This window comes from Corvus hawaiiensis, chromosome 2 (assembly GCF_020740725.1).
Source record: "Corvus hawaiiensis isolate bCorHaw1 chromosome 2, bCorHaw1.pri.cur, whole genome shotgun sequence".
Taxonomy (NCBI): domain Eukaryota; kingdom Metazoa; phylum Chordata; class Aves; order Passeriformes; family Corvidae; genus Corvus; species Corvus hawaiiensis.
In genome coordinates, this window is record NC_063214.1 from 32,576,575 (window position 1) to 32,592,343 (window position 15,769).

General features: G+C 43.6%; 1 protein-coding gene across 6 annotated transcripts in view; it reads right to left on the reverse strand.

Moving 5' to 3' along the window:
• Positions 1 to 3,353: 3,353 nt before the first annotated feature.
• Positions 3,354 to 15,769, reverse strand: part of TSPAN9 (tetraspanin 9) — a 172,064-nt gene continuing 159,648 nt past the window's right edge. For all 6 annotated transcript variants that reach the window (XM_048294239.1, XM_048294240.1, XM_048294237.1 and 3 more), the window contains 6 exons: positions 13,212 to 13,403; positions 11,539 to 11,613; positions 9,305 to 9,406; positions 8,574 to 8,705; positions 8,370 to 8,453; positions 3,354 to 7,399 (listed from right to left, as the gene is read on the reverse strand). In XM_048294239.1, the coding sequence (XP_048150196.1) occupies positions 7,328 to 7,399; positions 8,370 to 8,453; positions 8,574 to 8,705; positions 9,305 to 9,406; positions 11,539 to 11,613; positions 13,212 to 13,403 (657 nt within the window). In that variant the 3' untranslated portion in view covers positions 3,354 to 7,327. The remainder of the gene's footprint in view (positions 7,400 to 8,369; positions 8,454 to 8,573; positions 8,706 to 9,304; positions 9,407 to 11,538; positions 11,614 to 13,211; positions 13,404 to 15,769) is intronic.

The window sequence follows — 15,769 nt, forward strand, 5'->3', positions numbered from 1 at the left end:
ACACCTTACTGTGTGAAACAGGCATAGTCTTTGTTTCTATGTACATACCTGCAATGGACTCCATCAGCCTGAGATTTCAATATACACACTAGTTCTCTATAGAGAGAAAAAAAAGACGTACCTATAGCCTGATGTACTCCTCTCCCACCATTCACTGCAATCTGGAAAGGATGCAGGGATTACTTGCAACCTTGTTCAATGACTGGATATGGCATCCCTGTCCACCTCACCTCCTAGTGAATAACGCATATAGTGAATGGCTTGTCCATCTTTGCTCCTTTTGCTGGGCTGGACTATGTCTGAGGAGAGCAAAGCAATTGCAGAGTACTTCTGTGCCCAGTTATATTAGGCAGCACAAGCAACCATCCATAGTTTCTTCTGTGTCTGGGGAATGCAGTGAGCAAGATTGGGATGATCGGAGACAATGCCACACTGCAAACTGTGGGGTTGGGAGACTCTGTCTGGGAAGTCTGGAGAGAATAGTCATATAAGAAGAGGAGGCAAAATTACATTCCACATCTCTCTGGAACCTCATGATGTCTCCATCCACCAACAATCAAGAGATGTTTAAGAGTGTACTGGGATCTGGCTGGGATAGAGTTAATTTTCTTTATAGCAGACTGTATGGTGCTCTGTTTGGGATTTGTGACTAAAGCAGCCCTGGTAACAGACCTGTGTTCTGGCTATTGCTGAGCACTGCTTGCACAGCATCAAGGCTTTCTCTTACTCCCACTCAGCTCCCCTCAGAGGTATTTGAGAATTTGGAGGGGACACAAGCAGGACAGCTGACCTAAACTGACCCTTATGCTCTATAATATCATACACTGTAACAGAAATTGAGGAGAGAGGGATTTTTGGAAGGCAGCCATTGTTCAGGGACTGACTGGACATCAGTCTGCTTTTGCATCACTGTTTTTTTCCCCTTCCTCTCCTTCAGTTACTAAACTATATTTATCTCAACCTGTGAGTTTTCTCACTTTTGCTCTCCCCATCCTGCTGTGGTTTTCTAGGGGGAGTGAGTGAGATACTGTGTGGTGCTTAGCTGTGGGTGAGGGTCAACCTGCCACAAAGTGAGAAAATAAAATCTCCAGAGTCCCTCTGGTGTACACGGAGTCAGGCTTCCACACAGCTACAGCACATTCCCATACTCAAATGTGCACACACACGTGCACCCAAGCATCTGCTGTAGTCCATGCACTCACCGCCCCACTGTTCACCTCGATGCTGTGAATTGCCAAGGGATGCACCACAGCCAGCTGAATCTGGACCATGCCTGAGCCAGTGCTAGGACACAGCTTGGAGATTCCTTCTACAGGGTGCAGAGGCACCCACCTACTGACCTTATTTATACCTCTATGACCTGCTGATTGCAGGGAGGTAGGACTTGGGGCTGTTGCAGAGAGCACCAAGGCATGTCTGGACTTCAGCCTGTTCCTCTGGCCTGCTCCTCCATGTGTGTACCAGTGTTACTGTCAAGGAAGACCTTAGGCAAACCAAGGGTGGCTACAAGGTGGAGCCCAGGTGCTGTTCTCCTTGGTCCTGCCAGTGGAAAGGAAAGGCTTGGGCAGGAGAGACTCCAACACATGGGTTAACACCCAGCTGCACAGTCTGTTTTTGGCACAGCCAGGCTTTTATGGCAATGGACCCCTGCTTTGAGGAACAAGGACAAGAGCATGTTTTCCAACAGGCTTTCCAGCCTAGCTGGGAAAGCTTGCTCTAAGGATACTCTACATGCAGTGGGGTTCTTCTAGTGTCTCCCCTACTTTTGTGGCCCTCCAGTGGTACCGTGCGCCCTCCTTGGACTCTTTCAACATTTGCTTCTTTCTTGGTCTCTGTGAAGCAACTCTCTGTTCTCTCAGCATTCTTCCAGGCTTTCTGCTGTATTTTCTCACCTCTCCAAGGCTACTGTATGATCTCTGGGTCTCTTTCTTGCCTACTTTTTTCCCCCTTTCTGAGGCTAATCTTTGTTATCCTTCACATTTGCAGACTTTATGCTCTCTTCTCTGAGGTTCTTTCAGGTGCTCTTCTAATCTCTCAAGCTCTGCAAGGCTACTCTGTTCTCTGTGACTATCCCAACTTCTCCACTTCTTCCCTAGCCTCTCCAAAGCTGCTATGGCTGCCTTTCAGTTTCTTCCTTCCTCTCACTGAGGTGACTTTGGAGCATTTTCAGTCTTTCTGCCTCTTTCGTATCTCACTCACCCTTCAGCCCCTTTTTTTCTGAAGTTTGACTGGATTTTCTGGGGCTGTTTTAGTCTTTCTTCAAGGCTCATGGCATCTCAGCAGCTTGTCTTCTTTCTTCTGGGACTTTTTCAGCCTTCCTGGTTGTTTCTTCCCTTCTCCAAGGCTATTCTCTGCTGCTCTTTTAGCCTCTCTCTTCTCTTAGCAGCTGCAGGCATACACTCCTAGAGCACTTTCAGAATCTGTGATACTTTGTTATTGTCAAAATCTCTTGTGTGTTCATCATGGTTCTTTCAGGCTTTCTACTAGTTTCTTTGCCTCTTTGAGGCTACTTTGTGTTCTAGGAGTCTTTTACAGATTTTGGCTCATTTTCCCTTCTTTGATGCTACTCCTTGTGGCACTTTCAATCTTTCCCCCTCCCCCCCTTTTTTTTTTTTTAAATCTTCTCTTGAGGCTACCCTTGGCACTACCGAGTACTCTGAAGCTCCTTTAACAGCTCTGATACTTTCTTGTTATCACTGAACCTCTTCTGTATTCTCTGGAGGGTCCTTTGCCTTATCTCTTTCTTTCTTGGCCTCTGACACTGCTGCATTTTGTTTCCTTGAGCACTTACAGGCTTTCTTCCCTTCCCTGAAGCTAGTTTATGCACTCAGAATCTCTTTTGGACTCTCTGTCACTTTGTTCACTTCTGCTTGGCTCCTGTTTCATCTGGGGATCTTTTAGCCCATCTTCTACTTTCCTGGCATTTGGAGGGCTATTCTGTAATCATTATCTGAGTGTTAATCAATGTTCACATTTTGTCTGAGACTTCTCCGTGTCCTCTGGACGTCTTTCAAGCTCTCTACTATTTTGTCCTCTCTTCAGCTACTCTGTGTTCTCTGGGACACTTGCAATCTCTTTCCTATAAAAGGCTCTCAAAACCATTTTTCCTTTATTTGGGGATTTTTCAGACCTTTTTCTGTTTTAATATTGTTTTGAAGGATGAGAGAGGACTGGGGGAGGTGGGGTGGAGGCAGGGGAGATGAATCTTTTCACAAATGAAACAGCTTCAAGAGCTCTGGATTTCAACTGCTGTGGAGCTTGAATAGATCTCTGTGAGTCATCCTTTGGAAATTTTTTTTTTGTCCCTTTTTGGTTTTGGTGGTGGGGTTAGAAGACAAATGAGCTGAAAGAGGCACCTTTTAAAAAATCCTTTATTTTTATATCATCCTAGTAAAAATCTTTTATATAAAGGCGAAAGTAGGTATTGCATAGAAGAAACACTGGTGCAAACATCACCCGGTGGGAACGGCATGTTGTTTCTTAGTGTCTACTCTCTACTGCACAACAGATGGCTAGCCCAGAGGCAAACTTCTCCAGGTTTCCCCATGCCAGCTACAGGATGAAGCTGCTCAACTTATGGAAAGAAGTTACATCAGAATTATGTGTGGCCTATTCCATGCTGCTCCCAAGAACCGTCTGCTGGGAAAACACCCTTTTCCTCCTTGTCTTTTCTATGCCTGACCAATACATCGCCCAGGAAAGACCATGAGGATCAGTCTGGCTGCCTTCTGTGCTTGCACCCTCCCTGTGTGTTTGTATTTCATGCATAGAAATGGAGCGGGTGGACACAGGATAGGAGAGTTGGCCTAACATAGCCATAGTCCAGGAACTCAATGCATGACATAACCAAGGCATCTTCTGTCATCTTGGAGACATTTATGTCATTGTCTTTTAGCATTTTACATGCTACTTAGCTATGGGCACTTTTTTTGAGCGCCTTCCACCTGGGCTTCCTGTAACAAACAGCCTTGGTACGACCAGGAGTGAGCAGAATTCACTGCTTACACTTCATCAGCTTTTGAGTAGAGCTTCTTCAGGCAGTTCTCCTGTTTTGTCTCTGCGTAAGTTCTATGGCAGCTCCCGAGCATGAAGGACAGTAAGACAGCAGGTATGCTACAGTCTGAAGGAACACTCAGAGAAACAGCACTTTCACAGACTTGAACTGTGCTTTCATGAATTAGAGATACAGGGAGGTATGCATTTATACAAATCAGTATTTGTGTATATTAAAGATACTTTGACTCAGTATCAGTTTTTATTTAAAAACATGCTAAAAACTTATAGTTAAATAATCAGAGTGACATTTGGGGAAAACACACAGACAGCCACCCACCAGCATAAGCAAAAAAAAGTGCATACATACATGAGCCAAAGCTCCCTTTGACCAATTTACAGGACAATTAGTGCCTTCTCCGACAAACTGACTGCTGCAACCTCACACTTTCCAGAGCTGTTTTTTGCTGCCTGGAAAGTGGTATTACCTTTCTGCTTCTTTGAGGATGTCTGTCATCACCTCCCACATCAGAGAGTCAGCTAGAGACACAAATCAGTCCTGCTTTTGACTCCTCTCCTGTAGGTGGCTTCATAGAGATGAATACATGAAGCTCATGTAACTATCTCACTTAATACTGTGCTTAAAATGCCTAAAGTAGTCATTAAAAAAAGATTTCAGGATCTATGCTGCTAGATCGTGAAATGGAATGAAGCATTCTAGAAAAATAAGTTTGGATGGAAGGCAAAGTAGCTGAGTTTGCAACTACACATTTCATCTCTGAGTTACTCATAATAATTTTTATTTACTTATTACTTTCACTAATATATATTTTACCATTTTTGTACAAAAACTGACTGCAGATTAAAATTTAAGATGTGGCAGGTACAACTGTGCGACCCAAAAGGACAGAGATGATGCTCCTACTCAGCCCTGCACCTGGCTCTTTTTGAGCACCAGAAAATCTAGAGAAAGCTAAGCACCTCTGCCCAAAGGGAGAATGCAGTGGAGCCATCAGACAAAAACTGCCCTGTCTTTTCTTGCAAAAATGGGAACACATCTTAGCAACTTTGGATACAGTCTTACATGTAGCAGCAGATACATTGGGCATCAGAGCCCCTTCTTCAACATGGAACAGCCATCTCCAGTGAGGCTCAGATGCTCCTGGTCCCAATTTTTGTTAGAAATGGAAGTAAAACTGGATTCAGTTTCTGTGCTTTCCCTCTTCTTCTTCCCTGACTCCTTCAAAGGCTATCCAAGTGAAATAGCTGAACCCATATGGCCTTGTCTGCTTCAGTGGGAAAATAGAGCCCTGTGAAACTTTGGGCATTGTGCTCATATGGGCAAGGGCTGTGCTCTAAGAATAGTAACCTTCTTCTTCACTGCAACACCCAAATTCATCTCTATCTCCCACACATTCACACTCCTTCCCATCACACCAATTTCATAGGAACTCAAAAAAGTGACACGTAGGTCACACAAAACACTGTTGCTGCCAGATGTACAGATGCATGCAGGACTTATTAGGAAGATAAACAGGGGACTAAAACCTCCCAGATATAAAGTGGCTCAACAGCTCTTTCAGCACAAGGAAAAGAGGCTGAATGGTACAATGAAAATTACATCTTTTTAGAGCGTAAAGTATGAACATTTGGACTGGACATTAATAGAATCTTGTTTACCAGAGTAGTGGCTCTGAAAGGCACAAAATCTCCATCCTCAACAGTCTCTGAAACTCAGCCCAATAATGTCATAGTGAATCCCATCTCACATATGTGTCAATACCTCTTTGAGACTGACATTGGATGAGGTAACCTTTGAAGGTCGCTTCTGACAGCTGTCCACGCAAAAAGCAGTGTTCTTTCAGAGCTGAGTCAAGCCCTGATTGAAGTTTAATCAAAACATCCTCCATTGTCTGAGCCTTTCCTTCTTCCTTCACATAACAGCAAAAACCTGTAACAATGGGTAAGTGGGGGCTCCTTGCAATGAAGAAGCATTCAAAGTAGAGAAATACACATTCAAGTTTTCTAACAGGAATGTTGGTAAAAATAAGTATTGAGTGAACTACCCCAGTGGATGAACTTGGCAATCCGTCAGCAAAAAACAATTCTGTACTGAAGGTGTGACAATACATACCATCTCTGACTGCTGTTCTGGAAATTGCCCCTGTCCTGCATCATCTGGGCACCCATAATCAAACTGCCTTTTCTAGCTCAGGGAGACAGCTGTCTTTGGCCTGAGGAAATCCCTACAACAAAGGCCATGGCATGATAATGGTGCCATCAAATTGCCATCCCCTTCCTTCACATTCAGCAGCATGCCATGCCTTGGGCAAACTTTTTGAAGCAGACAACATAAGTGGCAAAGTCTGCTGCCAGTTGGTCAGACTGCAATCTCTCTCCTTTGTGCCAGCAGTAACTTGCTTAGTCACTACTTTTGGCTTTTGAAGTAGCATGACATAAAGCAGCCAGGCACTGCTTTGGGTGAGTAAAGGCATTGGAACTTTGCCTCACAGAAGTAGGAAGCTCATCGTCTAGCCCAATGGGAAGGCTTTGCATTCCATCTGAGGAAAGAGTCACTGATTTTAAAGGAAATACCTTTGTTACAGTAAGGGCATCAAGGCCCTGATAAAGGTAGATGATGCCTCCCCATGGACTTGAGAAAAGTTATGTCTTTGCCCGCCCCTATTATCAGCTTTGAAAAACATGTCCTCTGGAGATCGCACAGCAGTTCCCAGATTAATGTACAATAAATGTGTAAAACCAAAAACAGTAAGAAGTTATAAGTCAGGCAACTAAATTCTAAGCTATATCCATCATAATAATAATCATCATCCTTATCATAATAAAAAAGTATACACCGTAAGGTACAAGAAGCTGCAAAGCAAAGCAGCTCCAATTCCCAGGACTCTCAGTTAGAGTGGCTTTTCCGAGTCTTCCAGTAAATTGGACATAAGGGCTGAAAACCTAATGGAAGACTTTGAAGAATTCTCCCTTGAAGTCAAACACACAAAATTTTCGCACATATAGCATGGATTAGTAGAGCAAAACATTTTCTTAAGTTAAGAAACATTCTTAGAGCAGATCTACGATTTCGTGTAGAAAATCCATTTGTTTGGGGAGTTTCCTCCCTCTTTGGCAAATAAATGGCAAATGTGAAACAGAAAAAAAAAAAAAGAGTCAAATAAGTTGTGATAACTGGACAAGTAACAACAAAATGGATCTGTCAGTGGGACGGATTCCCTTAGCAGGGCTAGGCGTGATGCTCCTTGCAGTCATTCCTCGTGTTCATTTCATGATGAGACAGAAAGGTTGATGTGATAATGCTTCAGAGGCTTTAGGCATCATATTTTTTGCCAGTCCTGTGAATCTGCTGGAATAGTGTCATGGAGAAGGCCATGCCAAGAATCTGAAGGAAAACAAACAATAAGGGCTTTAGTACAGGAAGGCTGCCAAAACTGCACTGCTGACCTGTGTTCATGGCCCAGCCGTAGTTTGAACAGTCATTCTACACTAGCCATATGTCTCAAGCTTCAACACTGAGCAGTAAAATTGAATGTATGTCGTTCAGGCACGTAGTGATGTCCAGGGTTGTATCTGTCTGAGCACAGATGGAGGCAAAAAAGCTCTCAGGGTTCTTTGTCATACGTGCAACAGTTTTTCAGAATCAATGCATACAAGTGACTCTTCCCTTTGACCCAACAACTCGTGCTTGTTTGGTCAGGTAACTGCGACTAAAAATATCAGATTCAGGTATTCTCCCCCAAAAGTATGGCAATGATAGAATCACAGAATATCCTGAGTTGGAAGGGACCCACAAGGATTATCGAGTCCAACTCCTGGCCAGGAGACACAGGACAACCCCAAAAATCACACCACGTGCCTGAGAGCATTGCCCAAATGCTTGAACTCTGGCAAGCTTGGTGCCGTGACCACTTCCTTGGAGCAGGGACCCCAAAACCTTAACAGATTATTATGATATTTCTGCACTTGTTTTTTAAAACACATTGACCTACTCAGTTCAGTGGTGATGGTTTGACTCATTTTGGTAATTTCTAGAATTTGCTTCCAAAATTAAAAGTCAACCAGTTCCTGAAAGGACAGCATAACAAATTGTTTAATATGGGAACTCCAAAGAGGTACCCTGAAGTCAAAACTCAGGCAAGCAAAACCCCAGTGTAGCATGTCTTCTTTGCAGGACTGACTACTGACCTGCTTTCTTTCTGAGCACATGGCCTTAAATGAACTCATAAAACAAATCTGACATTTTTGAAATAATATTCCAACTCAAAAGAGTTGGGCATCACTTTTCACATGGCAGAGTCAAGAATGCTGACAGCAAATCAAAGCCATGTTGAAAAACATCATACCAGTATTACCTGCATTATGAGGATGCACATCCCAATCGAACCGAGGACATGCTTGTTGTCATCAAACCAGCTCATAACTTTCTCATAACATCCCTGAAATGATGAAAGATGAAAATTGAAACCCCAAGGTCACATTTTCTTTCATGTGCATTCCCTCTACTTTGTTCCTTCCCACCCCTACCTAAGACTTGACCTGGGCAAAGTGAGCCTTACCGTTTTCCACAGTGATTCAGTAGAGTTCCGTCCACAGTCTTGGGAGTTTTCCATACAACATCGGTCTGGAACAATGTTTTCTCCCAGCACTGGGTACCAGTCTGTATAGTCATTCACACCACAGCATTTCATCTGTGCAGAAGTGAAGGATTAATAAATTAACTAGCACAGTTTGAAAATCACGCACAACCACAAACTTTTATTTCCACTAAACCACTCTGTATTTTCAAAAAGGCCACCACAACACTTTTCTAGGTTTCAGGTGTTCTGTGGTTGCTGATCACTTAAAGCAAATACTTAAAAAACACAAAGAAAAAACAAAACTAAAGAAAATAAATGGCTCCACACCCAAGGTATGTTAGTCTTCTTGTCACAGAGACATGAGCCCAAACACCAAAACATAACGTAATAAGCCCACAAGTGCTAAAAGCAAAAGCCTGCCAAAGCTGCAGTGCCACCTAGGCAGGTTTTGCTGCCTCTCTGCTCTTTCAGATCATCTCTATGCCTGTGATAGCCACAGAGAATTCCAGACAGGTGAGCATCTTCCACCTTACAGCGTACACTTTGATCCTGGGTTTCACAGTATTCCCTGGATGTTGAAGAATGCAAAATCAGAACTCAAAACCTGCATTAGCCATCTTTCAGACTAGGCATGGATGCCACACTTTAACAGACTGCAGCAGCCTTGAGGACCAAATTGTTACTTTTTTACTGTTGAGAAAATATGTTACCTCTGCTTGAATGATATTCCACGCATTTTTCAGTCCAATATTATTTTCTGAATTGTATAGCTTCATACCTTCCTTCAAATCCTTCTTTGCACTCTCACTGACCTGCACCATGTAAAAGACAGAGGAAGTCAATGCACTGCTGCTCAGAGGAAAGGACCAAATGGTACAGACACACATAGAACATCTGTCTCTTACCTTCTCTCACCACAAACTTAACGTGGGTAGAAAAGCTTCAGGATTCTCACAAATCACTGGGGCCTTTAAGCACCTGCCAAGGCCTAGTCTCTCCCTCAGATTGCAAAATAGTGGATTAATTCTCTTGAGATAGGAGACCTCTGCTAAAAGTCCACCATTACAGTCATCATCTGACTCAAACTAACTGAACATGAAGAGCATCAATCTGCTGACCTTGCTGTAACCTTGCCACAGATAGCTGTTAGCAATACCCCACAGCAACCTCTCCTGCCTGTAACCTCTGGCCTGCTTCAATTTGCTAATATCACAAAATCAGAGTCCCTGCTTCCCAACCTTAGTGGAGTTATCCTTGCATGGGTTCAGGCAGGCTATAGTGAATAGCCAACACAAAATCAATTGAAGAAAGACATTATTGTTTTTCTCCTTGTGGGAACAAGCTTGTAGGATTTATGACTTTCGAGCTGTCTTGGGGTGATTTTATGATAATACTGTATTCCCCTATCATCTGCTGTATGCCCAGAAATGGGTCCCACAGCTTTAAGCTGGGTCCAGGAGAGGGGGGAGAGAAGCCACGTGAATTCCTCAGCTTGTGTTTGTGTTCAAGGACTCATACGCTCCCCTTGTTCTCCAGCTACTGCAGAGCCAAGGGAGCACCTTCCTGCTCTTAGCCAGCCTGTTAGCTGAGGCAAGGAATTTTCCTACACCGCCACACCGAAATCCTCCGGTAATTTCTCCATCTTCTTCTGGAACTGTTCAGCCCAGCTGTGATCCGAGAACCAGATCAGTGGAGGCCATGGACCGGTAGGGAGGCTGCAGAGACACCACATCCCGGCCTTGGACCTCGGGAGGGGCCAAGCCAGCTACAGAGGGAACTCTAAATCCACCAGGAGGTTTAGTATTTCAACAGTTATTCTTTTTTTTTTTCCTCATGCCATGTGGGCACTTTGGTTGTTAAATGAAGTGTTTTTCACTTTCCTCCAAGAAATTCCTTTTGTATCAATGGGGGAGGGAATGCTGAAACCTGCCTTCTCCAGAGATGCTCCTTCCAGAGCGTTTCCCCCTAAACTTGTCTCAAACCAAGACACAAATGTGTTCTTCTTTCTTTAGAAGATAAAGTTAGAATGCTTAACAAGAGATCTGAGATGTCCCATTTCTTGTATTAATTTCAGGCTGAGCCCAGAGTCCTGGATGCAGGTAGGAATGTACCCTGCCTCTGACAGCAGTGAGCTGGTAGCAGAGAAAGGATTATGGTCCTGGCATAAATGATATTGTAAGATCTGTTTCATCCCTCTTTTACAACCCAGTCAAAATCAGAAGTTCACCTCAGCTCCCTGAAAGTAGCAGCATCATAATGACAGCCTGAGAAGAGATAAAGGTCTGGGAGGATCTGTTTTAAAATAAGTCTGGACATATTCGTACTGTAAGGTCCTGCCCTGTGTTTAGCAGAGGTCTCCAGTTCCCCAGGCACTTTTCCAGTGTTATGTATCTGATGGGCCAGCCAGTTGTGCCTACTTAGTCACTATGAGATAGCAGATTCCTACAGATGGGCTTTATGAGAAACTGCCTCGATCCATTTTGCACTCATGCCAAACTCTCTGGCACTGCCCAGTCAAGTGAGACAACTGGTGGCATTTGGAATAGCCTGTGAATATCCCATGCCTCTCTCCTCCAGTCCTGTTCCAAGAGTTGGCCCTAAGAAGCTACAAGGGTTTACGCAGGGCTTCTCACAAGCCAGGACTACAAGATGATCAGCTTCTTGCAGACATCAAACAGCTATGTTGAAGGCTATCTAAGATTTCAGGACAAGACAAAAAGGGAGGCTCTGGATCATGGCTTTATTTCGGGGATTTCTCTCCTGCTTGTTCTCATCACTTCCTCCTCCCCCTTCAGAAGCAGCTTACAGGAGACACCAAAATATCAAGGTTAAACCCTCACCAAAGTGAAGATCAAGGAGGACCCACATACCTTCATCAAACAAAAAACTAAACCTGGTTTACATGCTAGTAAAGATAATTAATCTATATGGCATATTTGCTTACCTTGTCCATATAAACAAAGAATAAAATGACTAATATCAGCTCTGCCAGGAGAATTATCAGCAAAACGATGAAAAACTAGAATAAAGAAAAAAGAGACAGGGTATACACACTTGCCAACTAGAGAGCAAACCTGGGGCTGCTAGAAACTATGAAGATGATAGGCTTACTAGCAGTTTGCAGGTTTCAGGCATGCTTTTGTCTTGCTCCTTTTGACTGCTGTCACAGCACACAGCACTGGGAGTCCCTCCCTCACACAGCCTACAGGACAGATACTAAATCCCTTAGCGCAAAGACCGATGTGACGTGCCTCAGAAATGATTCCCTAGCAGATGGGCTTGAACCACATGTGACTGTGGAATAGTCATCATATTACTCAGCACTTGTATTCCCAGCTCTGTATCTGAAATACCTGTCTCTGCAGAGGCATCCCAAGTGTGAGTTCTGGTAGTTTCTCACTACTTTTCATGCCCACTTGGCATTTTTTTTCATGCCTTTATGCCCTAGCAGACTCCAGACAGGCATGGCACCTGCCCCCCCCAGACACTGGGGAAGAAGCAGTTGGAGCACAGCTAGGTCTTTAATTGGAAACTCATGACAGTCATCATAGTATAAAATGACTTTTGCAGAACCTTGTAAGACTATAAAATCTTTAAAAAAAAAAAAAAAAAAGCTGGTGTTGCAGTTAGTGTGGATGAATGATATGGGCCTCAATACTAATCTCTGTATGTTTTCCTAGCTGTGCAACACACAAAACCAAGCCATCAGATGGCAAAAACCTAGGTGCAGATTTTCCCTCCTGTTTAATTCTCTGAGGTGGTTTAAGGAATTCTGCCCAGCTGTTCCCCAATGTCATATATGAGAGTTTTGCACAAGGAAAACATGCTCCTTAATGTCCCAGTATCTGGATTCATAAGTTGTGACTGAATTGGAACCTGTCTGCTTTGAAAGCCCTCTTCTCACCTCCTGCCACAATATCTCTCTCCTTGCAGGGGGTTCTCCTCTCCCCATTATTTGAGGGGGATATTTATATGGGGGTATTATATATTCCCCCATATAACCTCCCATCACTAGTCAGGGAGGCCAATGATGAGACCTCTTGTGTTTATGCAAGAAGAGTGATCCACACTGTGTTTTCTGAGAGGAGTTCCCAACATTTGTGCTTCAGAGCTGGACCAAGACTGTCAAGGGTCAGAATATTTATTTTTTTATTGATAAGGCCTGGCAGAGACTTTGACTTCTTAACTTCTGCTCAGATGGTTTCAACCATCCTCTGACAAAGCCTGTAGATAAGAGCAATGTAGAAAATAGCCATGAGAGGCTTTGAGCAGCTCTGTGCTTAAGATTTTCTCAGTCAACCCTTCCAACAGACATTTCCAGAAGAGCTATCCAGGTTGATCCTACAGTTCATGCTTAACCATCCAGAGGTAACTGATAGCAATGTGCTTTGCTACCTAATACATTAGGGCACACAGTAACAAGGATACATTTGCTAATGTACCATTGATATCACTGCGACCAAAGCTGTGGGATGTCATACTGCAAGCATACAGAAGACTGAAAGTCAAGGGCGATGTCACAGTGAGCCACAAGATTATTTTGCTCTGGTCATTCAAATAAAATTACAATAAGGCAACAGCCACTGGTTTTAGTGAAAAGGAGTATTGATATCTTACGCTCAACAGGAGGCACTTGTTTTCCTTGATAGCACCTAGGCAGCCCAGGAAGCCGGTCACCATGATCACTGTGCCAATGGCAATTACTAGGTTGGCAGCTGAAAGTGATGGAAAGCTGGGAGAAAACGTGGCGAAGTTCCCTTGTGACACTGACAGCCAGATGCCCACGCCCAGCAGACCACAGCCACATAACTGCAAAGAGACAAACAAAAGAAAGGTTTCACCGTTAAAATAAATGTCATGTGTCCTTCCCCCGAAATTCTGAAAAGAAAGAATTTCACAAGCAAGTTCTCAGCTAAGTGTTCTGCAGTAATGCTCTCAGTGGCTTGGTGCTGAAACTAAGTGAATCTAAATCTTACCTAGACTTGGTCATGTCACCTGTACTTATAATTCTATTTAAAAGCCACTGGATGGCAGAATTCTCTTCTGAGAGACTTAGCACATGAAAGCAGGACTACCCACTGATCTCCCAACAGCAACCCAATGCAATTTTTCTCTATGAAAATAAAAAATATTATTTGAAAGAATGCTCCATTGCACTTATTTGTGCAGTCATCTGCAATGTCTCAGAGTATTCAGCCCTATATTGCCTCATCCCAGGGAGGCAAGGAAGTCCTGAAGATATTTACAATCAAAAGCATCATTTCAGTAAATACTTGTCATAAAATGCCCAGTCCCAGTAGCCAGGTTGGGTTTTAGTATGAGTTCTCATAGCTTTAGTGTTGATTGCCAACATTCACAAAATGTCACCAAAATCAGATTTCTAGGTACATTATCTACAGGAAGATCAGCTTCTGCTACTCTGAAGAAAATGCAAAGCTGCTAATGTTACATAAAATTAACTTCACTTGCTTCTCAGTCTTAACAGCATCGAGTCTGGTTAAGGAAATAAGGTTTTCCATCCTAAGTCACAGGGCAGGTCTTCAGAGCAAGGGCCAAGTGTTGCACTAGAGGGGCCTTAAGCTGGCCATCCTTTCGTACTCGCTCTGAATGGCTGTTACACAACCTCCCACCTGATCTGTGATCACCGTGCAGTGAAATCTGAAGTAGGAGTTAGCTGTACTTTCATTAAATCCGTGAGCTACTCCACAGTACTGTTAGTTTCCCACCAAGTCTTTGCCAAGGTCAGAGGTGAAATTCACATCATCTTCACTGACAGAGGGATCAGAGGACAACCCACCTACCCCAAAATCAGTATTTTTGCCCCAATTTACTTGGACCACTACACAGGAAAAACAAAGCTGCACCTAACCATTACAGTGATATCTCAAAGCTGCTGGTGTTCATCTGTCAGCAATGACTAACAAGAGGAATTAAAATTCTTGCCTCTGGCAGGTTCCCCACACCCAACCCACCTCATCGAGCTTGCACACTTTTACACAAACAGGAAAACCGAACATCAGAGAACAGCAACTCCACTAAACCAGGGTTCAACCCTGCCTTGTGATGAGCACTAACCTGGCATGATGAAGAGCTACAGACCTAATCTTTTAGGCAAATATCCCCACTGCTGTCTAAGGTGATTTTTCCAGCAGGGCTGATAGCTCAGGGTACAATTGACTTCTTTCAGGTTTGCTCCTTCACAGAACATGAAAGAAAAACTAGAATAATATCTTCTTGCAATCATGTCACTTTATCTATGAGGTAGGCTTATAGTTTATAATCATATGCATGGTTATTTTCTTTTACTTTCCCTGTGACCCTTCTGTCCCCTCTGAGCCCCCTTTCTAGTTTGCTTGAAGCTTTTGAAACTGCTTTACATCTAGGGAGATTCACCAGTTCAGTGAAGAATTGGGACCAGGAGCAAGCCTTATGCAAGATGCTCACAGGCATTCCCAAGGGAAGCAGAGTAACACACGCATTGGGTAACACAGAGGAAATATTCAGGATTCTTGTAAGGAGACTGGGAAGCATCTCTGCTTCCAAAACCCAACACACAGTAACTCCACAGAGTGGGTTGGGGAGCTTTGCATCACCGGCTATGGATAAATACGTCACAACATCTGTTTCCTATAACAGAGCTGGGTACAGCTGCAACAGGAGTGTGAGTAGCAGGAAGAAGTCAAACACCTACTATCCCTATGAAAAGACTGGTACAAAACATACACACATGTAGCAGGAGAGGACTTTCGTCTCTTCCCTCAAATCTGTCCTTTCCATTTAATAATCTTGAATTGATTTCTCATTGCTTTTCATGGTATGTCAGCAAGGTCAGTGTGAACCTGGAGTAGTAGAGAGCTGTGGGGGGATGCAAAACAGAAGCCTGCTGATCATGTTCTGCTGCAGGACCCAGTGGCCATGGCCTCAGGTTTAAACTGTCTGCAGATCATGGAATCAGCCACCCTATTGCTCCTGCTTTAAATTTCATCTACTCTGTCCTTGAATTGCTGCCGTTTTGGTGCCTATAGCTCACTCAGGAATCCACCCTTGTGGCTCAGCTGTTTGCACAGTTAGATGAGAACTGCAGGCAGTTGCTGGGGCTGAGAGCTTAATGGTTCAGGAGGTCAGGAACAGCTCTCACCACACAACATTCATTTAAGATATTAAATAGCATTTCT